Source organism: Pagrus pagrus (assembly GCF_965226575.1).
Source record: "Pagrus pagrus genome assembly, chromosome: 24".
NCBI classification, from domain to species: domain Eukaryota; kingdom Metazoa; phylum Chordata; class Actinopteri; order Spariformes; family Sparidae; genus Pagrus; species Pagrus pagrus.
The window spans coordinates 19,600,429-19,627,049 of record NC_140206.1 but is presented as its reverse complement, the minus strand read 5'-3'; the positions used below and the strand labels follow the sequence as shown (position 1 = coordinate 19,627,049).

Genomic DNA, 26,621 nt, shown 5'->3' with positions numbered 1-26,621 from the left:
ACTTTATTGTGAAACGTGGGAGCTTATTTCAAACGGAAGTAAGACTGCTATTTCCGTGTGTACGCCATAGCTGTTTGACTGGTGGTGAAACGCTACTCAGATCACCGCTGTTCTGGTCAAAAAGGCCAAATAGCGAAAGGTAAGAGCCTGGAACACATTATGAACTAAGAAACGTTTAAATCTATATGTTATTTAAATGCAACAACAGAGAAAAATTAAGTGGTTGACCTTATACCCCCAGTAACCCTCGTACAACATTGCAGTGCCCGTGTCCTTGAGTAACTCAGTACTCCTAGCTAATGCTAGTAGCCTGCAAGCGAGGAGTCGTCATTGGATGATTGATTCTTCTTATTAGCTGTATATAATTGTGCTTTGCATTCTGTTGTCTGTGCATTATCTCGTTGAAACGTTCACTATGTGGACGTGATCGTTTCATAGAGATGGTTGTGTATCACTTGTTATTGTTGACAGTGAAAGCCATTAAGCTAGCTAGTACTAGCTACTGCGGCTCTTGTTAGATAATTTACACTGTCACTGGTTTTCTGAGTTGTTTTTCTGAGTGACAAACTTATTCAATCCAACAAGAGAGCACTGCATTAATTCACCTCTTTGTGATAAACTCTGTAGACAGCGCCTAATGTAGTAGTAGTAGTAGTAATAATAATAATGATAATAATAATAATAATGATGATAATAACAACAACAACAACTTTATTTGTAGGGCACCTTTATAAACAGAGTTTACAAAGGGCTTTGACAGAACAAAAGCGGGAGACTCAGCAAGATGATATAACTGACTGCATAACTATCAAACCAAACTAGTCGAAGTTGAAACAGGAAGCCAAAGAAAAAGCACACACACACATACATACATACATACATACATACATACATACATATTTCAATTAATTGAAATGTCTTATTATCTTGAATTAATTATGCTTGCTCATGTGGGAATGTTGGTTCCGTCCTCTGTTTTCTTCTCACAGCAGCATGTTGCGACTGCCGATCGTCGGCCGAGCACTGGCTGGAGCTGCCAAGGGTAGCCTGGCTCCTTCCAACACTGGTAATATGTAATATGTGTATGTATGTGTGTATACACATCTGTGTTTAACGTGTGTGTGTGTCAAGGTCAACAGTTCCTCTGCACTGTAATTGAGCAGACTTTCGAGTAAAATGGTATTTATCCTTATTGTAAATCATTTGTATTTCATTTCTTATTTTGAACTCAGGTGTGTTTCAGTATATAAGGCATTTTTTTCTAGTTTATGTGACTTTCAGAAACATCCCATTAATTGGTCCCCTTTAATTTACCAGATATATTTTTAGATTCATTTTATTGGTCAAGTTTCATTTCAATTCAGTAAAATTAGTATCCACTTTCAGTGCGTACTCCAGTGCGTGCTGCCAGCAACATGGTGGAAGTGTTTGTTGATGGGAAACCACTGGAGGTGGAGCCTGGAACTACTGTGCTGCAGGTAAGAAACGGCAAATTATATTATTGTAAAATAATACATATGTTTCATATGATCCCTTCATATTACATATCTGTATCTATGTAGGTAGACATAGTTAACACTAAGCACTGTTTTGTGGTATTTATGTTAGTCCTGGCAATGATTTAGTACATAAATGTGGACACAGTGAACGATGATGGATATGAGCCTGTTATTTACTTTTTGATTCATATCTGCCTGATTTAATCTTTTTTAAATTTCCTACCTTATCTTTTCATTTTTGACAATTGTTCTAATCAAGTTGTTGCTCCATCTGCCATTTAAAGAATCAACATTATTAATGTATTTGTTAGAACAACAGAATTTACTTTGATCTTCACTCTAAATGCTTCCTGCCATGTTTGAAGGGTTAACTACAGAAAACATTGACATGACATAGCACGACATGCTCACATACTGATTGAACTTTGTGGTGTCATTCTTAACAGTTTCCTAATGTCAGATAGTTGAACGTAAAGAACCAAAAAGAGCTGTAGTTTTTTTCTTGTCTTTGTGCCTGACATCTTTTTGCTCCTTCAGGCGTGTGAGAAGGCTGGAATCCAGATCCCCAGGTTTTGTTACCATGAGCGCCTCTCAGTGGCGGGAAACTGTCGTATGTGTCTGGTTGAGATTGAGAAAGCTCCAAAGGTAAAGAAATGTATCTGTTTGTCTTTAGACAGATTATTTTAATATAATCCTTGAAAAAGCTTGAATTTTAACAACATTTGTTTTTTTATCTACATATTCACTTGTAAAGCGAAACTGTTTTAACATTTGAAATGAATGGATCCCACACCATATTTGTTTGTTGTCTCAATCAATCAACATGCAATCAAGCTGTTAAATCAAACAAACTGATAGTATACATTGACTGTTGTGGGTAAAAAGAAATTATGTAAACTTTATATTTTGCAATTTTAGATGTGAAGATAAAGGTTTTGAGAGTCTGGAAATTTTAGGTTTTGGTAACTTGATAGTGCTTGAAAAATCCTTGAATTTTACTCATAAAAAGTTTTAAAAATGAGTTGAGTTGTTCATTCATAAGTTACATTCATAGATTTCTTTTAGATTGATTGTACTCATTTTCATGACAGCTGTATTGCAAAATTAAGAAAAAAGAACATAGTACAATAACATAAAAAAATTGTTATGTATGTATTGCTGAGATCCACTGATTATTTCCACTTGATTTAATTAAAACATTTCCATTTAAGTTAAACTATTCCCCATTTTCAGTTTCACATTTTATGTTTTCCTTATTTCAATTGCCTTTCATGATTTCTTTTTCTTTTATTTTTTCCTGATTTTTATGTTGTTTTGTCATTAATCAGGGACATCAAGAACATAAAAGCCATTTATAATTTCACCTTTACAAATGCTTTCAGTTTTAGCGTTTCCATTTTGGTATTTGCATTCTAAATTTAACTTTTTTCATTTACTCACCCTAGTCTACATTTTCAGATTATCATTTTAGATTTTAAATTTGCTTTTTCAATTTCCTTTTTGTTTTAAGTTTATTTGTAACCTGATTCTATTTGTGCTTTAAATTTTTATAATTGCCAAAATATCTTCCAGACAGAGGAAGCTCTAAGTGCTCTAAAACTGGAACTTTCTGACTGAATATATGAACTTACCATATCAGCAGACCAATGGTAACACTTAATCATTAACCCATGTATGCATAGTAAACGAAGTAACACACTTAAGGTGGTTGGGAAAACAAGAGATGAACTACTAAGGGGGTGCCGCCTCCATTGAGAAATACTGGTCTAATTGATGTGTGTATTCCTCAGCCGGTGGCAGCCTGTGCCATGCCTGTCATGAAGGGGTGGAATATCCTCACCAACTCAGACAAGACACGCAAAGCCAGGTACAAATTTAAATATTCAAATATGATTCAAACATAAGTCAAATTTTTAAATGTCCCCAAAGTGTGAATAACTATTGTAAGTAGACTGATTCGTGTTTGTATGTGTGTTTGACATCAGAGAGGGAGTGATGGAGTTTCTGTTGGCCAACCACCCACTGGACTGCCCCATCTGTGATCAGGGAGGAGAGTGTGACCTGCAGGTAACCAAACTAGTAAATGGAGGTGAAAGGGTCAGTTCACTGAAATTAGAAAAGTTATACAATGTTTTTGAGAATGCTTACTATACTAGCAGTATGTACTCATTTGGCCAGGTGCTGTTTTGAAAAAATAATGCATCGGTCCTTACATGTACTGTGTCCCAGAATGCAAAGCACTGAAATGGTCACAACAACCTGTCAGGATTTTTAAAAAATTGTTTTTACAGTTTTCGTGCGCAATTTCATGAGAATTAATGGGAGATAAAAAATTTGCGTCACCATTTTTGGAGTTGAAGTGAGACTCTACTGCACCCTATGAGGGTAACTAGCCAGCCAGCCATTCACACAGAGCATTGCAGCCAAGGCAGCAGACACTTCAGCTACATTGGCAGATGAAAGCCAGGCCCCAAAATGTTTTTAGTTTCCGCCATGTTATTCTGTCGCTACATTACATTTTTTATGTTTTATTAAGATTATGCTGCTATTGCCAAGGGATAAATGTTGACCGAACGAGCGAGGGCATTAACACAAGCAAAAATGCCACCAGTCAGCAAATAAGCAAGTTATCCAGTTTGATCAAATAAAGAATAACAAAGATAATTTCATGCTTCCAAAGCAAAAGAAATCACTTATCCACTGAATAAGCTCCAACTCTCTGTACATTTGCAGTGAAGTAATGCAACACAAGACTGGTGAATCTTGTTAATTCCAATCCTCAGATAGCGTTATCCATCTCCAACCAGCAAGCCTGGCATACTACAAAATAAATCGACTTAACAGTTTCACACTGCTTACTACTATAAAAAGCAGTATGCAGTATCTCATACATACTGCATACAGCTTTTATCGGCAGTATGTAGTAGGCGGTTCTGAATACAGCTATACACTCATCCTTAGTGGCATCTTGATTTGAGGTTTTTTAAATGTATGCCCCTGAGACATTTTTTAACCACACTAAAAAACAATCATTTGAATAATATTTGCAAAAGTTGTCAAAATACAGTTTTTATGTCCTTTTGACTCTCTGCCTGCCTGCTGTCCTACCAGGATCAGTCCATGCAGTTTGGTTCAGACCGTAGTCGTTTCTCAGAAGGGAAAAGAGCAGTCGAGGACAAAAACATCGGGCCGCTCATCAAAACCATCATGACCCGCTGCATCCAGTGCACACGCTGTGTCCGGTGAGTAGGACTGCAACTAACAATTATTGTCATTATTGATTAATCTGGCGATTTATTTTTTATTTTTTATATCTTTAATCATTCAGTCTTTGAAATGTCCAAAAAAAATTGAAAAATGTTCATCACAATTTCCCAGAGTCCAAAGTGATGTTTTCAAGTTGGCAGCTATATATCTTTTGATCAACCAATCTTTTAATCCACTAATTGTTGCAGTTTTACCGGTGAGTGCATCAAAAACATCCATATTTATATCCTTCAGGAGTAAGAGGTAATCTGCTATTGTCAGTTCAAGTGGTGAAATATATGAGATCCTCAAACAGCTCATTCATTCATTCATCCTCGGTGTATGCAGTTTCGCCAGTGAAATTGCTGGTATTGAAGACCTGGGAACAACAGGAAGAGGAAACAACCTGCAGATCGGGACATACGTGGAGAAGATGTTCATGTCAGAGCTTTCAGGCAACGTTATCGATGTGTGTCCTGTGGGAGCCCTTACCTCCAAACCTTACGCTTTCACCGCACGACCGTGGGAGACCAGGTATGAAAGGGTTTGATGCTTCACTTAAGTTAATGCAACAAGTGCTATCACCATACAGAACCATAGTAGAGAATTATTGTTGCTTAAATTTAACGATATGAGCTTTATTGAAGTGATTTGTTCAGCATTTTGATCAGTTAGTGTTCACCTTTGTGTCTGATTCCTTCATGCTGTTTCCTTTAGCTTCAACTTCTGCTATCTTTGCAGGAAAACAGAGTCCATTGATGTGTTGGATGCTGTGGGCAGTAACATTGTGGTGAGCACAAGAGGTGGTGAGGTGATGCGGGTGCTGCCCAGGCTAAACGAAGACGTCAACGAAGAATGGATCTCTGACAAGACCAGGTAAAATCCAGACACAAGTCTGAAGAACTGGCTTTAGGAGGTGCCACACGCTGACTACTAGGCTTAAAAATGTGTCAACATGCTTCAGATTGAATTGAAGAGAAACCCAGTCCACTAGTCTTTAAAATGAATGTGTGATTTTGTTAGAAACATCAGATTTGACTTATCCATTTATAAATATATAGATATGTTGATATGTACCTTCACTAAAGAATCAAAAATCCCAAAATATGTGTCCTCAGGTTTGCATACGATGGTCTGAAGAGGCAGAGGTTGACCCAACCAATGGTGAAGGATGCTTCAGGTCAGCTGACCCCAACCACCTGGGAGGATGCTCTCACTCGTGTTGCTGGAGCAGTAAGTGTGTGTTTGCTTACTCGATCTGTCTGTTTATTTCTCTCTGACAGCAAACATGTGATATTCATGTTTTTTATTTATGAAAATTTCTCTCTGTCCATTACATTGTTGACAACTTAGGCACCCCTTGGGGTATTTTAGTTGTGTTATCATACTGGAGCCTGTATCCATAAATAAGGGTGTGTGTTTGCTGTGTGCAGCTGCAGAGTGTGCAGGGCAATGAGGTAGCAGTTATTGCAGGAGGAATGGCCGACGCTGAAGCTCTGGTCTCCCTCAAAGACCTCCTGAACAGACTCGAGTCAGAAAACCTTTGCACCGAGGAGCTCTTCCCTATGGCGGGCGCAGGGTAAGACTTAATATAATATCATGTATAGTGTTCCACCAGTCTTTAGGTGTGTAGTGTATCTCCAACTTTACCGGCTGATGCTGTTTTCTTTATCTCTCCGCAGAACTGACCTACGCTCCAACTACCTGTTGAACTCTCGCATCGCTGGCATCGAGGAATGTGACCTGCTGTTGCTAGTAGGAACCAACCCGCGCTACGAAGCCCCACTCTTCAATGCCAGAATTCGCAAGAGGTAAACTCAAAGGTTTGCATTTTCACCCAAAGTAGTTAAAAGGTTCCCTCAGGCAATTGTTGTCCACGTCTCCACTGCAATAAAGTGAAGGCAGGACTTGACGCTAACTTTTCTCCCAAGGAGTGGAGGGATAGAGTGGCGAGCAGATGATAGAATGCTCATTACAACCATTAGAAACTTGAGACTTGAGACTTGATTTGGACTTGCAAAAAATGACTTGTGAACATCTCTGGTGTTCTCATCTAACTATGCACCATAAAGCTAAAAAGGGTATTTTCCAAAATGTCAAACTAATTCCTATAGAGTTAAATGATGTTGAATAGTAAACAAAACATGACGGTGATGGATGATGGCATGCATTGGGTAAACACTTGTTAAGCTGTTCTTTTTGAGAATTGAAAACTTATTTACTTGTGCTTTCATATCAGAGTTTTATGTAACTCTGCCTTTCTCTTTTGCTCCTCTTCCTCTATCAGCTGGCTCCACAATGAGCTGCGTGTTGCCATGGTGGGTCACCAAGTTGATCTGAGCTACACTTACGACCACCTGGGAGAGGAAACGTCAGTACTGAAGGAGCTGGCTAATGGCACACACCCCTTCTGCCAGGTAATGAACCCACTTGGAGGATGTTTGGAGAGAATTTTGCTGCTGACTTATGAACTGATTTTTAATGCAGTTCTCAGATGAACTTCTGGCAACTTTTACTTGAATTTTTCCTCTCCCCTTCAGGTCCTGTCAGCTGCCAAGCGTCCTGTAGTGGTTGTGGGCAGCAGCACTCTGCAGAGAGATGACGGAGCTGCCATTTTGAGCGCTGTCTCCACCATTGCTCAGAACGTCAGAACCACTAGTGGAGTGGTGGAGGGTTGGAAAGTCCTCAACGTCCTGCATAGGTACAGTATAAAAAGTATTCATCCCCTGGGTGTTTTCCTCTTTTATTGGCTTTTTTGACAATCATTAAAAAAAAAACCTTTAATGTCAAAGTGGCAACAGATTTCTGCAAAGTAATGACAATTAATTAAAAATATATAATGATTTAAGTGCAAGATCACCTGAGTGCAGTGACTGTGTCAGTGGTTGTAGTATAAATTCCCCTGTGTCTGAAGGTCCAGTCACATGGTGTAAAGGGCTTTACACCATGAAGACAATAGAACACTCCAAACACCTCAATGAAAAGGTTATTGAAAAGTCAGGGGGTTGATACAAAAACATTTCCAAGTCACTGAACATCACCTGGAGTTCAGTTAAATCCATCATTAAGAAATGGAAGGAATAAGCAACATGTGTAAATCTGCCTAGAGCAGGCCGTCCTCACAAACTGAGTGACTGTGCAAGAAGGAGACAAGTGAGGGAGGCCACCAAGACACCTATGACTACTCTGAAGGAGTTAAAAGCTTCAGCAGCTGAGATGAGGGAGACTCTGCATACAACAACTGTTGCCCAGGTTCTTCACCAGTCAAAGCTTTATGGGACAGTGGCAAAGAGAAAGCCACTGTTGAAGAAAGCTAATTAAATCTCAACTAGAGTTCACCCAGAGGCATGTGTAGACACCAGCTACTGCACACCACAAACACACCATCCCCACCATGAAGCATGGTGGTGGTAGCATCATGCTGTGGGGATGCTTCTCAGCAGCAGCAGGCTTGTAAAGGTAGAGGGTAAAATGAATACTTACGTTATCAGTAATTGACATTACTTTGTAGAAATGTTTTGACTTTGACTTAAACCTTTTTTTCACCCCTTTTTTTTTGTAAATTCTTGTCAGATAATATTGACCATGATTCCATTTATAAAAACAATAAAAGGGGAAACATACAAGGGTGTGAATACTGTTTATAGGCACTGTACAACTTGAACTCATTTGTAGGTTTCAAAACAAATAGATGCAGATTTGAGTTGTTGGCTTTTTTGGTCAGTGAGATTAAATATACCTATATGAGTCTCTATTAGTGAGGTACAGCAGATTCCTCCTACTCATACTTTGTGTTTTACGTGTGTGTGAGCAGAGTGGCCAGTCAGGTGGCTGCGTTGGACCTGGGCTACAAGGCCGGTGTGGAGGCCATTAGGAACAATCCACCCAAAGTCCTGTTCCTGCTGGGAGCTGATGGGGGCTGCATCACCAGAGCTGACCTGCCTAAAGACAGCCTCATTATCTACCAGGGTATACACACACAAAGAGACGTGCCACAAAGGATACACACATTCAGTCATAACCAAGAGTGAAAAACAGCGTAACTGATATTTATAAATCATTTCCAACCCCTACAGGTCACCATGGTGATGTAGGAGCACCAATGGCAGACATCATCCTACCTAGTGCAGCATTCACAGAGAAAAATGCTACCTATGTCAACACCGAAGGTAGGAGCCAACACACTCGGGTGGCAGTCACCGCTCCGGGAATGGCCCGAGAGGACTGGAAGATCATCAGGGCTGTATCTGAAGTAAGCAGGAAGTCACTCCCCCATCGTACATACTAACATTCATACAGATAGCCAACATTTATTTTGATTTAAAACACAGTCATTTAAGTAATGTTTTTCTGTGTTTGCAGCTGGTCGGTGTGACACTGCCCTACGACTCTCTGGAAGAGGTCCGATCCAGACTAGCCGAGGTCTCTCCTAATCTGGTCCGTTATGACGATGTAGAGGAGGCAAACTACTTCAAACAGGCTAATGAACTTGTCAAGGTACACATACCAAAACATGAATAGAGTTGGAATTTGGAGTTGTACAGTGTATAATGCCTTCACATTACATTTTTTTTGTCTTTTGTGTTTATTTGTATAATCATGGTTCGAGTTACATGGGAGCCAATGAGAGTTGAGCACCCATGAAAGCAATAAAATCACACATCTGTTGGGGTTGCTAAGACAGAACAAACACCCATTTTTTTAATGACATATAATTATTTTTTTGCTGTCATGAATAGTATTTAGATTAATGATAGAATAGGCTAAAAGAAAGGAATTACGCAACATATTCTCTCGGGAAAGACAGTGACAGTGTAGTGCTTCATGCAACATTAATAGGGAGTTTTGGGTTAAATTTTGGCTATCAATAATAATTAATGATTATCAGGGATAATTATTAATTATGATTAATAATAAGATCCAATTTACATCTCTCACCTCAGGGCACCACCCTTGAAGAAGGGAAAAGATAGCCAATTCACCAAATCAGTCTCAGAAAAGGTACTAAACTGTTTGTAACTCTGATTAATAATTAACTTAATTACTTCAACCAATATTACCACAACAGCTAGTAATAGTCGAAGGATTTTGGAGTTCTTGACAGAGTAGAGGTTGGCAACATTCACTGTTGTACAATATTAAATGGACAGCATGAAGGTTCAAAAGTCTTTTATTTAACACAATGATGATCTAACTAACACGTACTATATATGCTGTAAATGAAAGACAGCGGGTGGAGGAAGCTGGTCGCTCCTTTCCTTTGCAGGGATAGCAGCTCAGTCCGAAAATAAATCCAACATCCTCACTGCTGCTGGAGTCACTTCTAGTAACAGTTAGTTGATTGTCTTTATGCACACAGGATAAGTCACCTGCAGGCTATTGGTAGCCAGCTGTGTGTTGTATCTTTTTATCTTCCAATGTGTGCGAGCAGGCAGGGTGGAGAGAAAAGAAATACTCGGAGAATCGTCGATATTGCTGTTAGATCTTGATGATCGAAAATTTAAAGTTAATTTCAATCAATTTTCAACTTAGAATCAAAGTTATGACCTTAGTTTATAGCATTTAATAGGCTAACAGTAGATAGAAAAGCAAGAAATTAATGAATATTCACACCTGGCTCAGTGGTTCACTATTTTGTAAAAAAAATTATCCAAATAGCTGCAAAGGCCTTGAATGTTTCTGATAGCTGAAAGCTTGAACGTTGGAGAAGTCACTCAGAAAAATGTTCGTCTCTGTTCTTTGCAGGCTGTGAACCAGGACCTATTAGCAGCTCCTCTTGTACCACCTCAGCTTTCGGTAGGGGACTTCTACATGACAGGTAAGTGTGTGTTTTTTTCATAGGGGATTCACAAACAAATATACAAATCTTTAAATTTTTAATAATTTCTTATACTCCCTCTATTTCTGTCTTCAGACTCCATCAGCAGGGCTTCCCAGACGATGGCCAAATGCGTAAAAGCCGTGACAGAAGGAGCGTCCGCTGTCGATGAGCCTTCAGTTTGCTAGAACAACTCTTAACACTCACATACAGTACAACAATTAACAGTCTCTCTGCCAAAACAACACACACTCTCTGATGAAACAGACTGCCGCTCTTTAATTGAAAGTTGTCCTTGATGCTTGTTGTATACAGTTAACTCGTTTTCACTCCTGAGAACCCTCTTTGTTGAATAAAGCTGAGAAACATATGAAATATAAATTAAATCTTACAATAGTCTTGACTCCAGTTTGGGTGGTTTTCATTTACAGTGTTTTTGGTTGACTCATTCATCATTTCCGTCATATATTTTACTAAAAATATTTAGACTTCAAGAGTAAGAAACATTTCAATGTGTCAAATAGATAACACTTACATGCCATTACATTTGCATGCCAAATTAAAGGTTTAAATGAATAGTAGAGTATCTTTGCAGTGCAGTGCAACCTTTTTTTCGTAACTTGAAGCTCTGACCTCTAACTTTTGCCCCTTTTAACAGAAACAAAAATCTAACCTCTGCTGTTATACTTCCGACATTAAAATGTATAGTTAAACACTCCAGGGAGCGTTAGCCAAATACTTTACGATGAAATATGCTCAAAACTGACTTTCTGCACAGGCGTGCTGACATGCAGGTGGAAGAAAAAGACAGGTTTCACAGAATCCAGAGGTCAGGTCAAGCCCAATAAATTAGTTAATGACTCAAAACATTGAAGACCTGATTGTCTTGTTTAATTTAGAGCCCCTGTCTGAAAGAGAGCCTGTAAGGTACATTTCCCAGTTTCATCAATGAGTTTTGCTGACCCACTCTCGAGAAGCTTGCTGTTACCTTTGATTCTACCCTCTCTTTTGATCAGCACATTGAATAAATTACCATGGCTAGCATGAGACCTTTCCTATCCATGGCTGACCCAGAGATCCTTATTTATGGCTTCGTTTTATCTAGACTAGATTATTGTCATGCTTGAGTTTGGGTCTGCAACGTCTTGGCATTAAAGTCTAATTACTTACTGTACTAATTACTAATTGTAAACAGGCTTGCCCTCTTACACCTGTCTGACCTCATTAACCCATATATTCCACCTTGTGCATTACGCACTCAGAATTCACTCCTGGCTTGAACCTGAAGTCGTCCCTGTCCACCATGTTGCTGGCCATCCCAATTCTCTTATTTGTGCTTCGAGGATCAAGCTCTGAGGAGGATACACGAGAGCTGCCTTCAGGGAAGTCTTACCGGCCAACACGCCCCCTTAGTTTTTGGCCCCATTCACATTGCCCTTAAAGTGCGGGAATCATGCGCCAATTCTCCACATCGCCGTCTGTGTAAAAGTTTCAGATGTGGAGAGGGGGGACAGTTTTGCTGCGGCTCTGATGTGCCTCCAGAGGTAGTATCAGAGCCACAGCAGAGGCAAGCCGGCGTCTGTATGAATGGGTAAGCCGGCAGCACGGATCAGGGGTGTGTCGGTCTGATGATGTTCACAGTCTGACAACTAAACAGATCCTTAACTCATCAGAGTAACATTACAGGACTTAACAACAGTAATGTGGTAACTGGTAGTGTCTTTGGCAACTTATATGAGGAAAAAAATACTGCAGTTATTCTTAGAAAAGCCTCTGTCATCCTGTCTGTCCTACTGACTCTTAGTCACATTTCTGCCTGAAAAACAGCGTCTGTCACCGGCAAAAGACTTTGACTCACCATGTCTTTGTCTCCTTCACTATTGTGTTGTTGTAGTTACTGTCATCATGACGGTGGCCAAAAGTGGCCAATGGCATGTCACTCGTGGCTCAGCGGCATATACCGATCCCTGGATTGGTATACCGTATATATTCAAGTAATATGGTTACATTTCTGCTGATAAACTACTGTAAGTTAATGAAAGAGCTAGCCTTAGCTAACGTGGCTAATGTTAGCCTAGCCAGTGTAGCCAGTCGGTAGCAGAAACTTTGAGCCATCCAACCAAACAATACTTAATGACAGGTTTACTTTATTAGGAGAACACAAAAACACTATATTGCGGAACATTAACAACAATGACAAGTTACCCCCAATACTGTCGGTCACAGTCTCAATGAGTCTCTTAAACTCTCTCTCTCTCTCAGGCTATATAAATGAAATTGATTTGATTTTGATTTGACCTGGACTGATCCTCATCATTCTCACAAATTAAAGAAGTAGTTTGAAATTTTAGGAAATAAAATAATTTCTTCTCTAAATTCTTTGCTGGGAGTTACATGAGAAGACTGATACCAATCTCATGTTTGTCCATTCAGTATGAAGCTAAAGAATGCAGACAGTTAGCATAACTTAGCTACCTATCTACTGATGGACGGGAAACCGCAAGCCTGGCTTTATCCGAAAGTTAAACAAAGTCCACCTGTAGCTCCACTTAAATAATGGCCACGATTCATTCAGATGTCTTTTGAAGATTTATTTGGGGTTTTTTTTCCAAAATGTCAAATCAGTCCTTCAGACTTACTTAAAGTACATAAACCTCTGGTGAGCAACTGTTGTCTTTAACACCACCATAATCCCTCAGTGATTTTGAATCAGATTTATTCAGTGCAAACAACAGCGTCATATTCCCATTTTGAAACTGAAATGTCTATGAAGATTCACAGACATTCTTGGATGAATCTATAACCATTATATTGAGATGGTAGGAACATTTGTGATTTGGGGGGCAATAGTGAGTATGAGCAAGTTTACATTTTAGTTCTTTGGGAATGATTGTAAACCATCTAAACTCCCTTCATAGGCTGTTTACATGGGTCTTGAATTGATCCAGAATTGGATAGTGGTGTCTGTAGTTCCACTCAGTTCCTCTAGAAAAATGGCTCATATGCTGTTGCAAGAGGTTGAGAGAGAGAGAGAGAGAGAGAGAGAGAGAGCTCTTTCAACCAAACAGAAGTAGAGAGATATAAACACAGAGACACTGAATAAGAGAGATGACAGTCCCAAGTTAAGGTCTCCTCATTCCCTCTCTGCTCAGTCTCTGAGACTGAAGTGACTTCATTATTTTACTCCACTTCGTATCTGGAATTTATTTTGACTTAAAGGTCAGTATTATTGCAACCTATAGTGTAGTAATGCTTCTTTTCCACTGCTCTGTATACATTGTGTTGTTACATAAAGTTTGTTTTGCTCTTTTGTTTTGCAAGGCTTTAGTTCTACTATTTTGTATTTGCATTTTAATCTTGACACTGCTTCCTCTGTTTTGCTCTGTAGGGTTTTCATGCAGGGACAAACAGTGGTTTAATACTGGATCCAACAGAAAAATGGTTCCAGTTAAACTCCTCATTCTGGGAGCTCAGAACACTGGGAAAACAGGTAGATTACAACCTACAGACAAAAATAACAATGGGCAGAGAAACAGACAGAATAAACATATGTAGACAAGAAAGTGAAGGAAGAAGGACTGGAATGTGTTTGCGCACAGTTTGGATTACATAACATTCGCATAGGTACTGTCACATGGTCATCATGTGAGGAAAAAAAGGTTACATTTAGGATTAAAGTTTGGTCATGGTTTAAGAGGTTCTGCTAAATAAGGAAATCTAACACAGGTCTCATTGACCCATTTTCCTGAGCATTGAAGTGTAAATGTGTCCAGCAGCCACTGTGACCTTTACTGCTAATGTCAAACTACTGCCTGACTCCTTGTCTGTAGTTAAATCTCCTTAAAGTGGGAAAAGAGATCAGTATGAGGGATTGCTTTGTTGGCAAATTGACTTGGGGCATGGTTTCATATAGATTGTTGTGCTCATCTTGCATACTTAAAGAACAGTCTGATGTAACGGTGTTTTTCTAAAAAATGAAAATAAAAGAATGAGTTTGTGAAGGTAACAACAGGACTTCTAACATAATGACCAAAAACTTCAATGATTAAATACTGTAGACTGTACTCTTAAAGGTGCCATGTTATGCTCTTCATTAAGTTCATACTCTTATTTTGTGTTTGTTTTCATGCATTAATATTAGAAAAAACAATTTTTTTCTCATCCCCATCCCCATTGCTGCAGCACCGCTATTCATCCTGTGTCTGTTTCCTCCATTTAAGGCCCCAGTCTGCTCTAAATGGTCTCCTCACAAGCCTGAGCAGATATCGCCCACCGTGTTTTCACGTCATCTCCATCTCATACTTTATTTTCCCTTCGCTTGTGAAAAAAACCTATACCCAACCCCCGCAGGAGGGGGCAATCCGACATTTTCCGGCAGGGAACTACAGTATGGCTTCAGACTTAGAGGTGCTGACTCTTATTCCAACCACTTCACAATTGGGTGAAATATGGCCCAGTGCCAGCTGGAGGTCACGGAATGGTGAAGTCGGCAGAACTACTTAATTTGCAAAAATCAGATGCAAGTCTGACCCTCTTCTCAAAATAGCTGCACCTTAAGATCCAGACCATGACAATCACAAACAGGATCAGGGACTAGGGACAACCCTGGCAGAGTCCAACACCCAGTGGAAACGTGTTTGACTTTTTGCCAAGTAAACTGACACAGCTCTAATTTGGTTATATAGGGGCTGGATAGCTTGTAATAACAGCCCCAGTACCCCATACTCCCACAGTTCCCCACACAGGATTCCTGAGGGGGCACATTTGTAGGCCTTCTCCAAGTCCACAAAACCTTGACTGGGTGAGCAAACTCCCATGACCCCCTCAGCAAGCCCGCCAAGGGTGAAGAGCTGGTCCACCATTCCACGACCTGGACGGATCTGCAATGTTTTAAGTCAGCCAATCAATCAATTAACCAATCTTTATCTGTATAGCGCGTATTCACAACAAAAGTCATCTCATGATACTTTTCAAATTGAGCAAGTCTAGACCATACTTCTTGATTAATTTATTTACAGAGACCCAACATTTCCCTCATGAGCAAGCACTTGGCATCAATGGTGAGAAAAAACCTCGACCAGAATCGGACTTTCCTGAATCCCAGGTTTGACAATCAGCCGGAGCCTCCTTTCAAGAACTCTGGAATAAACCTTTGCAGGGAGGCTGAATATTTTGATATCCGAATAACAAAGTACACCCTCCGGTCCCCCTTTTTGAAAATGGGAACTACCACCCTGTGGTCTGTCAATCCTAAAATACTGTAACTGACTACCATGCAACATTGAAGAGGCGTGTCAACCAAGACAGAACAACAATGTCCAGAGCTGTAAGCATCCCAGAGTAAATCTCATCCAACTTCTTGACTACCTCGGCAGCCTTAGGGATATAGGCAAGTCTTCCTGTCAGACCCCAGTCTCTTCCTTCTCTGCGGAGATTACATGTTAGTCAGGTTTAGGAGCTCCTCCAAGTTGTTCTTTTTACCACCGACAATATCTCCAGTCCAGATCAGCAGTCCTCCTCCCCAGCTGAACATAGCCTGGGTCAAGCCCTGCTTTTCCCTTCTGAGTCACCAAATGATTTACCAGAACTTCCTTCAGGCCAACCTGATAACCCTTCTCCAAAGCCTTCCCAACTCCGCCTACCCCCTAGTTTCTGCTTTAGTTACCACCGAAGCTGCAGTCCCTCTGGCCTCCCAGAACCTGTCTGCAGCTTCAGGAGACCCCTGGGCCAACCAAGCCCAAAGCTTCAGCTTGACGGTTTCCCTCACCATTGTGTTCTTAGTTTGCCACCACTGCTAACAATGGCACCAGTGACTTTCTGACCACAGCACCTAGCAGCGTCCTCTACATGACAAGACTTTGAACAGGATGAGCATGAAATTTCTCAGGAGATAGGAGTTGAAGACCCGACAGAAAGGGAACTCCGCAGGACGTTCCCAATTCACCCTCACTACTTGGTGGATTTATCAGCTTTGTCCAGCAGCCTCCCCTGCCTCTGTACTAACTCAACACCAGGCAGTGGTCAGTTAACAGCTCTGCTCCTCTCTTCAAGTCCAAGTGTGTCCAAGAATACAGCTGCAGATCTGATGGATATAACCACAAAGTTGATCATAGACCTTTGAACTAAGATGGTCTGGTACCAAATGCACATTGAACCGCCCTATGCTTGATCATGGTGTTCATTATGGCCAATCCATGACCAGCACTGATGTCCAATAACACAGCACCACTCAGGTTCATATCCGACAAGCTGTTCCTGCTGCTCATTCCCCTCCAGGTTTGTCCATCATTGCCCACATGAGTGTTGAAGTCCCCCAGAAGAACTAGAGTCCCCAGATGTAACCCCTTTCAGGATGCTGGGAAATTCAGTTCTGCTAACTGGAGACCTTAAATTCAGTTTTCAGATGAATTGCAACTTCAATACATTAGTACTGTATAGTATACAATAGTGGATTAAAACAGTATTTTTTTTCAGCTGTAAAGGCTCACATACTGCAACAGCTTGAACAAGCTTAAACAACCTTTTAATGTGTCCTTCCTGAATACAACGAACACTCAAACACCAGACACAGATGTTAAACAAACATGAACCCATCCAGACTCCTTCCACCCAAACACAGAGAAAGCACTTCTGCATTTGTTTAAACAAGGCAGGTACCATTACTAAGAGGATAATTCTCAAAGTGCTGATGACAACAGAAGAGGTGAACACACAGTAGGCCGAAATAGGATTCAAATGTGAAAATAAAATGTCATGTGCCTGAAGGCATAGTATGTGAGAGAAATATTTGTGTCTGTTGTGTTTACAACTGTTCACTCTCTGATGACCATGTCTGTTTTGTGTCTCCAGCACTGTGTGTCCGTTTCATAACCAAGCGCTATATTGGTGAATATGACCATAAAAAGGGTAAGACTTCAGTAAATAATTATTACAATAAACATTGTTTATACATAAAAACATACTAGACTATGCAACACTTACCCACATCATTCACTGACAGGATAAAATAAGTGACTGTGTTTTACCACAGAGGTGACCTACAGATGCAGCAGGGTGGTGGACCAGGAACCCGTTGATCTGGAGATTACGGATATTGCTTGTAAGGTAAATTTCGGTGTTTATTTATTCATTTTTAGAAAAAATATATTTACTTATTTTAGCTACGTATTCTTAAAACCAAAGTTTGTATCACCCATCAAGATCATAAATCCCAAGGAGAATGTTGATAAAATAGATAGAAATTTTAAGAAATAGGCTTATTAGTTTATAACACCCACTTATGTAATGTGTACTTGATCAAAAATTTTATAAAATCCAGTTATGTAATAACTTGACCAATAAAGCATCACTGATATTGTAATAACATAATTATGATTATGTAACACCTTTTTACATTTAAAACCAGAAAATCTGTGATTATATCCCCCCATCGTAATTCAGTAAAATTCAAAATGTTTTTCCTATGTTTACTACTTTTTCCTTAAAGTCAAATTCAATTTGAAATACTTTTTGGATGCAGAAATTTTATGAGATTAGGTGGGGCAAAGGAAACACTTGATTTGATATGTTGATGAAGGTTCTAGGTCATCCTGGTCATTGTAATTCTAAGTGTTCTATCGTAGCAAGGGCATCTCCAGCTGTATTCAGGTACTTTAAGTCAAAGTATAAGTGTTTTTGGAAAAACTTAACTTAAGCACATCACTGTCACAAGGTAAAATTGAAACTTGAAACCAAAAACCAACATCAAGTTTCAACCCAAGACTGAAAACAGCTTTAGCATGAAACTTTTCTGAAAAAGACTTACATCTCTTTTATTGAAGAGGCGCAAATTGTGCATGTACAATTTAAACAAGAGTCTACAGAGTTGTGAAGGGATGGCATGTCACCCCTTAGCATCTCCGTGGTTTCCTAGACTAAAAGTTTATGGGATTTTTGTAATTGGATTTTGGATTATTGCTAAAAATATAAGCCCTGTGGCAAATGATATCTAGTCTATGATATTTTCATGCTTTGTAAAGCGAGATCATATTCACAGATGAACACCACTTTTGTGATTTTTGAAGCGTAAATTAAATCCCCAGAAGTAAAAAGCTAATGGGCTATAAACAGACTACATTGTGGTTGCATGACTCCGTCAACGTCACCACCACTAAGCATCTTACTACACAATTAGTATACAGTTAGAATTGGAATAGTTTGCAACTAAGGTCCGCCTGTAAAGACAGCCTACTGAGTAGATCATCTACATCTGATGTCACTGAAAACTTCTGTAGTCTCATTTAGCCACTTGTTAGCAAATGCTATTTTAAGACACATAATTGCTTTATAATTCAAATGTGGGGCATTTAATGATGTATTTTATGTTGTAGAACAAAATGTGTAAATATCTTAAGCCTGTGGAAACCACCAACTTTATTTCAGGCATTTAACCGAAAACCAGTTCATAAAACTTTGAGCTGAGGGAACAGGAAGTTGCTACACCACTCATTTGGCAAAGATTTTTGCAACCCGGCTGGAAATTAGTCACATCTCAGAACTTCAGACAACAGAGAACGTCTTTAATCTAAATTTTTATTGTAAATAATACATTTTACTCACTAACTATATAACATTTACACTGCTCATTTAAGCCAGTGTTAAGTCAGTGTTTCTCATGTGGTAGCTTTATAATACATTATATTATCTCCTCCAGGAGAGCTCTGTGGCTTCTCTGGAGTCTTCCATCCGCTGGGCAGACGGTTTCCTGCTGCTCTACTCCATCACACAACGCGTCAGCTTCCTGGATGTCCCTCGATTTAAGAAACTCATTGACCAAACAAAACAGAGTCTGGGTAGGGAACTAACTCATTATCAGAGGGCGTGTTGAAGGAAATGTGCAAAGACTCCTCTGACTGTGACATCAGATAGTTGAGCAGGACAGCACATTGAATTTTCTGTCTTTTTTTACCATCACTTACCACTGGGAGTCATCAAAGTCAGAACTTGAAGGCAAATCCTTTAATGTCACTAATTTAACAGGATGGGTAAATGTCAAGGCCTGCATCTTTTTTTTAACAAGTTTTAGCAGGAAGTGAGCCAAATTTTTCAGCTATCCTGTTCTCCAAGCGCTAGTAGTAACTACCATATATTTGTGACTATATAACAGATGGCTTAGAGACATGGAACAGTACTGAGACAGCTAACATATCAGTTGCTGAACTATTGAACCAGTAGTGTGATCTCCACAGGAACAGTGTGTTCACTATGTGTGCTCCAGTGTGGAGTCCAGTGGGTCTCTGTTTTAACTCAGTCTGAAATCTGCCTATTGTCACGTCTTTACACACACACACACACACACACAAACGCACACGCACGCACGCGCGCGCGCGCACACACACACACACACACACACACACACACACACACACACACACACACACACACACACACACAGAAAAACACATGAACAGATAACACAGACATACATTCCATACTTGGTATGTATTCTGTGCTCAATAGGTAAGCATAAACTCCCAACTATGCATGCCATAGCATCATGCTACCAGTTTAATGTCACTTTATTTCATTGTGTGTGTGTGTGTGTGTGTGTGTGTGTGTGTGTGTGTGTCAGTTGTTCCTACCATGCTTGTTGCCAATAAGGCAGACTTGGAAATTGGGAGGGAAGTGACAACCGAGGAAGGACAGAGACTGGCCAAGGATTTACGGTTAGTGTGTGTGTGTCTGTATGAAAATTGAGTGTCTGTTGGTAGTACAACCAAATATCTTCACCCAACTGAATATTGAATTAAATAGTGTGTTTTGTTAATGTTATTTTCATGAAAATTATATAATGAGAATAAGATGGCAATGTTATGGACTTAATGTGCATCTAATTATCTTCTGCTTAGTTTCTGTTATACTGTATGCATTTAAATACAGCCTAATTTAGTCCCTAAATAAATACTGGTGACTTCCAGTCATATTTTTTAATAACCTTAAAGGCAGAACCCTGGTGTAACCTTTAGTGTGTGTCTGTGTGTGTGTGTGTGTGTTTGGATTGCGTGTGCGTGTGCGCCTCTAGGTGCAGTTTCAGGGAGCTGTCGGTGGCAGAAGCAGTTTTAGCTGTGGAGGTAGCAGTGTTTCAGCTCATCAGGTTTGGATCAGCTGTGTTATAACTTCACAACAGTGCTGAAGAGAGTACCCCAAAGTCATAACTGAGTAAAATAAAAGATAGTGAGCCAAAATATTACTTTGGTAAAAGTGATAGTCACTCATATAAATAGTACTTGAGTCTTTAAGTATCTGACATATAAATGTACTCAAGTGTGAAAAGTGATTTTCTGGCAATAAATGTAAAGTGTAAGTAAATTATACATTTTACACTTACGTACAGTATATACTGTTTATCATGGGTTGACAGATTGGCCCAGCCAATTATTGAATCACATATTTAGCATTTTTCTGATGATCGGAATCAGTGATTTTTCAAAAAAAAAAAATTGCCAATTGCAGATAGAATAAATTACTTAAAAAATGTGCTTCTTTGGTTCTGATGCAGAATGTAATGCACCTATGAAACAGTATCTTACGTTATAAAAAAATGTAGTGGAGTAAAAGTAATATATTTTAATTTTTTTTTATTATAATTAAAGTACAAGTCCTCAAAATTGTACTTATGTACAATATTTGAGTAAATGTACTTCGTAACATTCATCACAGCATCAACTTTAACTGTTTACAGTATGGTCAAGACACCAAATCTTATATAGGCTTAAGCACACAACATAAGTTAAGCCCCAATTCCACACTACACTAAATCTAAGAAAGCACTGAAAATGTAACATACTCGACTACGACTACAGTCTGCGTGCCTTTTCGAAAACATGTGAATTTTGAGTGTGCTGTTAATGGACACTTCCCCCACAGTGCAATGCACAGGAAAGAAAGGAAATGAAGGAGGTTTTTCACAGCTGGAAAAAAAATGACAGTAAATTGCGGATGGTGAAGAGACAGCTCCAGAAAGATTTTGGAATAGAAAAGAAAAATCTTTAGGAAGACATTTTTCTACCTTTTTATGAAGTTTAATTTGCAAATTTAATTTCACAGCTTGAGTGACCTCTGACGACTCATGTATAGTATAATTTCCTGATAGAGTAAGAGTAAAAGTATGTTGATTTCATGTACACTAACTGCAAAAACAGAAAAAAAAAATAGTGTGCAGTATGGAACTGTGTTACAACAATAATGCACATTTTGCACTCCACAAATGTCAAACAGAAGACCCCATGCTTTATATTTGAGCTGAGTCATATAACTTATCTGCAGTCTTGTTGAGAAGGCAAACAGCTGTAGCACTACGACGGAGTATTAGGGCCACATTGAGGGAAAAAAAAAATCACAAACTTCGAGAATAAAGTCGTAATTTATGAGAATAAAGTCGTAATTTATGAGAATAAAGTAGTAATTTATGAGAATAAAGTCATAATATTACGAGAATAAAGTCATAATATTACGAGAATAAAGTCGTAATATTACGAGAATAAAGTAGTAATTTATGAGAATAAAGTCATAATATTCTAACCTGTTGTTTTAGAGGAAGACAGTTGGTAAAATGAGGGCCGTGGAGGATTTTGTGGAGTTGTACTTTAGGATAGGTTTCACAAACAAGGAGATACTTAATCTTTTGGCACATCAGCATCATATCATCATAAGTATTAGGACTTTAAAAAGACTATGCAAGAAAATGCATCTTTTCCAGAGACATTTTACTTTTAATAACTTCACAAGTAAGTAAACAGTCAGAATAAAATCTCTTCATACAAAGATCTGCAAGTGACCTCAAGAAATCCAATGTCTTTGGCTTACTTTTGTAATCCATGACAACTTGATCACAAATGATCAACACATATGTTCTGTAAACAATAATAACCTTGCTTTGATCACAACAGATCAATACATTTTCTGTAAACAATAAAAACTTTGGTTTGATGCAAATACATCAATACATTTTTCTGTAAACAATAAGCAACCTGTCAAGATCAACATACTTCTGTAAACAATCTAATCATCTGTTTGTCACAACCATTCAATCGACCTACTTCCGTTTTAAGTACTTCGACTTTTTTCTCATAAATTACGACTTTATTCTCGTAATATTATGACTTTATTCTCGTAAATTACGACTTTATTCTCATAAATTACGACTTTATTCTCGTAATATTACGACTTTATTCTAATAAATTATGACTTTATTCTCGTAAATTATTACTTTATTCTCATAAATTACGTCTTTATTCTCATAAATGACGACTTTATTCTCGAAGTTTGTAATTTTTTTTTTCCCTCAATGTGGCCCTAATACTCCGTCGTAGTAGCACAGTTGGAGATGATGTTTTTTCTCTTCTGTCTAACAGACTGGTGTTGGATCAACAGCGCCCTCTGCCTGACCGGCGCTCCTACATGCTGACAGTCCGTCATGCTTTAACAAGGAAACTTACCCGGTCTAAGACCATGCAGTGGTGACTGCAGCAAATAAACAACTCCTCTGTTGTTACAGTGAGACATTTTAGAAAACTGTGTGTTGTCTGCTCTCAAAACACTACAGTTTTACTTTGGACTGATTCTATGATATCAAATCCCCTGGCGATTGAAACATAAAGATATGTTGGATCCTTTTATCCCTCAGCATTTTGAGCTCCAGGTCTGACAGAGTTCACCACATCTGCTGTATTTGTGGACCAGTTTTAGAGTTTTTATGCAACATTGATGATTTGGCTGTTTCCTATTTTAGACCTGCAGCTTCTGGGTTTCTGGATTTGTGGTGTTTGAGGCCAATAACTAAGAATCACAAAATAACCACATCTAAATGTTTTGCTATTCAAATCATTAGGAAATCACTGTAGAAAAAAATGATGGGGACTTTTGGGTGTCACTAGTTAAACATAAAAACTTTGGGAGCAAGAGCACATGGATGTGACCAACTTCATTTTCCGAATTTAGTGACATCACTGCAGTAGTCCAGCTCAGCCTAAGGTAAACTGGAAAAGAGACTATAACAGGATGAAAACTAGTATAAGAATATAAGTAGAAATAATTTGAGTGAACTTCATGATTGGGCAATCACATCAGCCCCTCTGATCCCCTTTAAAAGCAGCAGACAGTAATGGTCCCTGATGAGGGGTGAGAGGAGAAGGCTGCTTCTTTTCTGAGAAAAGTAAATACAAATACACTTTCAGGGGCAAATGATGTCCTTTTTTAAGTTGAATTTTATAGTTAGACCAAGTTATTGAAGAAGACAATACTATCTTTGCAGTAAGGGTTGAGATACATTCAGCTTATAACTTGAAGCACAAAATAAAGTACATCAATCAAACTAATATATGACTCTCTATGTCAACCCTGTTACTATTCTAGGGTAACAGGGTTGATGAAAGTATATGCTTTTGTTGTCACGGTGCTACTGTGGCAGTCCTGTTGTTTTTATGTTTTTCTGTGTTTGGTTCTCCCTACCTGCTTTCTCCCCCTTCTTTCCTCCCTCACCTGCTCCTTCTCCTGTGTGTGTGTCTGTGGGCGTGGCAGCAGCAGCAGCAGAGCAGCACACCTGTCTAAGATCAACTCATCACCCTCTGGCTTTATCTACCTGGTCTCTCCACCACTTCGGCGCTAGATTATTACATCGTGTATGGTGACTATGTCGTGCCACTCGTCATTATTTCTAGATGGCAGTAAAAGTATTTCTTGTTTCTGTGAGTGCTTATATCCTTGTAGACTTGTCTGCAGAAACCTCTCTAGTGCCTTTCTGCTTTGCTTCCTGCTTACCTGCTCTCCTGAGTTCCTCCATGCCGGCTCCAGTCAACCCTGCCTGCCTGCCTGCCTGCAAGTCTGGTCTTCTCCTCCCCATTACCCTCTGGAAATCACAGTTTGTAAAATAAATCCTTTCTCACAAATTTCCTGTCTCTGATATCTGCATTTGGGTCCTAAGAATTAACCTCACCCTTTACATGTTTTTTTTTTTTATAATTTCTTCTACTGATAGGTAGGTTACAATTTGTTGGGGTTACTGACCTATACTGATCTATCTTAATACACCATCAGCTCGTTGTTTTAGAAATGTGCTTTATAAATGAAATTCATCATTATTTTTATTAACATAACTTTATACATGAAATGGGTTAGTGTTAACAACAAAGTGATTTATGTATTTTATATGATTTTGTTAGGATGCCTCTTTCTGCATCTGACAAACAGCTGATTGCGTTTGATGTGGCACAGCAGATATATTAGGCTTTTGTTTATTCTGTTAAGGCCAGACATTTTCAATAGATCATTTAATTGTGGTGTAATTTCAATATCCTTCATGTTTTGAATAAAACAATTGGAATACATTTACAGTGCATTCAGAAAGTATTCAGACCCCTTCATTTTTTTCACATGTTATGTTGCAGCCTAATGCTATTAGCTTTTTATTTATTTATAATTTATTATTTTTCCTCACCAATCTACACTCAATCCACCATAATGACAAAGTGGAAACAAGATTCTTAGAACTTTTTAGAAAGTTATTAAAAAGTAAAAACTGAAATATCATGACGTAAGTATTCAGACCCTTTGCAATGACACTTGAAAGTTAGCTCAGGTGCCTCCCATTTCACTTGATCATCTTTAAGAGGGTTCTCCAACATCTCAAATTCAATTGATTGGACATGATTTGGAAAGGCACACACATGTCTATGTAAGATATAAGGTCCACAGCTGACAGTGCATAACAGAGCAAAGACCAAGCTATAAGGTCAAAACTGCCCGCAGAGCTCAGTGACAGGATTGTGTCGAGGCAGGGAAAGGCTACAAAAAAAATTCTGCAGTGTTGAAGGTCCCAAGGAGCACAGTGGCCTCCATAAATCTTAAATGGAAGAAGTTTGGAACAACCAGGACCCTTCCTAGAGCTGGCCACCTGGCCAAACTGAGCAATTGGTCGAGAAGGGCCTTGGTGAAAAAAAGGTGAGCAAGAACCCAATGATGGTCGCTCTGGCTGTGGTCCAGAGATCCTGTGTGGAGATTGGAGAGACTTCCAAAAGGACAACCATCACTGCAACACTCCACCAATCTGGGCTTTATGGCAGAGTGGCCAGATAGAAGCCTCTCCTCACTGAAACTGTGCAAAACATCTAAAGTTCACTCAGACTGTAAGATTCTCTTATCTGATTAAAACCAGATCAAAGTGTCATGTCTTGAGGAAACCAGGCACCGCTCATCGCCTGCCCAATACCATCCCGACAGTGAAGCATGGTGTTGTCAGCATCATGCTTTGAGGGTGTTTTTTAGCAGCAGGGACTGGGCAACTGGTCAGGGTTGAGGGAAAGCTGAATGGAGCAAAGTACAGAGATGGCCTTAATGAAAACCTGGTCCAGATCGCTCAGGACCTCAGACTGGGCTGAAGATTCACCTTTGAACAGGACAATGACCCTAAGCACACAGCCAAGACAACGCAGGAGTGGCTTAGGGACAACTGTGAATGTTGAGTGGCCTGGCCAGAGCCCTGACTTGAACCCAATCCAACATCTCTGGAGAAACCTGAAAATGGCTGTCCACCAATGGTCCCCATCCAATCTGACAGAGCTTGAGGATCTGCAGAGAAGAATGGCAGAAATCCCCAAATCCAGGTGTGCAAAGCTTGTCGCATTATACCCAAGGAGACTCGATGCTGTAATCGACTGCTAAAAGTGCTTCAACTAAGTACTGAGTAAAGGGACTGAATACTTATTTCAATGCGATAGTTCAGATATTTCTTGAATTCTGTTTCGGCTTTGTCATTATGGTGGTGTACTGAATGCACTGTACATCCACAGTATCATCTTTTTTCATCATCTTCTATGCTAAAACTTCAAATCTGTCTGCAAAACATTCAGATTAGTCATGTTGAATGAAAGATTTATGAATGTCCCATGAATGTAACTTGATTACAGCCATAGCCAAGCTGTATAACCAATACGGTAAATGTTGTCAACCCTGTTACTGAGGTGTCAGCCCTGTTACTTGTATATTATTCTAATAATTTAAATAATAAAGACAAACGTAAAATC

General features: G+C 39.2%; 2 protein-coding genes across 2 annotated transcripts; both read left to right on the top strand.

The window, feature by feature from the left end:
- Positions 1-30: 30 nt before the first annotated feature.
- On the top strand, positions 31-10,966 carry LOC311253602 (NADH-ubiquinone oxidoreductase 75 kDa subunit, mitochondrial-like). The gene is made up of 19 exons (XM_084347696.1): positions 31-139; positions 990-1,066; positions 1,387-1,478; positions 2,037-2,144; positions 3,290-3,366; positions 3,485-3,566; positions 4,611-4,741; positions 5,094-5,279; positions 5,487-5,621; positions 5,864-5,978; positions 6,179-6,324; positions 6,428-6,556; positions 7,033-7,162; positions 7,286-7,446; positions 8,560-8,714; positions 8,822-8,997; positions 9,108-9,242; positions 10,491-10,563; positions 10,660-10,966. The coding sequence occupies exons 2-19, from the start codon at positions 994-996 to the stop codon at positions 10,749-10,751; spliced, it is 2,196 nt and encodes a 731-aa protein (XP_084203822.1). The 5' UTR covers positions 31-139; positions 990-993; the 3' UTR covers positions 10,752-10,966.
- A 3,013-nt stretch (positions 10,967-13,979) lies between these two features.
- Positions 13,980-23,169, top strand: LOC311253236 (ras-related and estrogen-regulated growth inhibitor). Its single transcript, XM_084347057.1, has 7 exons — positions 13,980-14,053; positions 17,413-17,469; positions 17,594-17,667; positions 19,256-19,394; positions 20,174-20,267; positions 20,624-20,695; positions 22,956-23,169. The coding sequence occupies exons 1-7, from the start codon at positions 14,002-14,004 to the stop codon at positions 23,062-23,064; spliced, it is 597 nt and encodes a 198-aa protein (XP_084203183.1). The 5' UTR covers positions 13,980-14,001; the 3' UTR covers positions 23,065-23,169.
- The last annotated feature ends 3,452 nt before the right edge of the window (positions 23,170-26,621 follow it).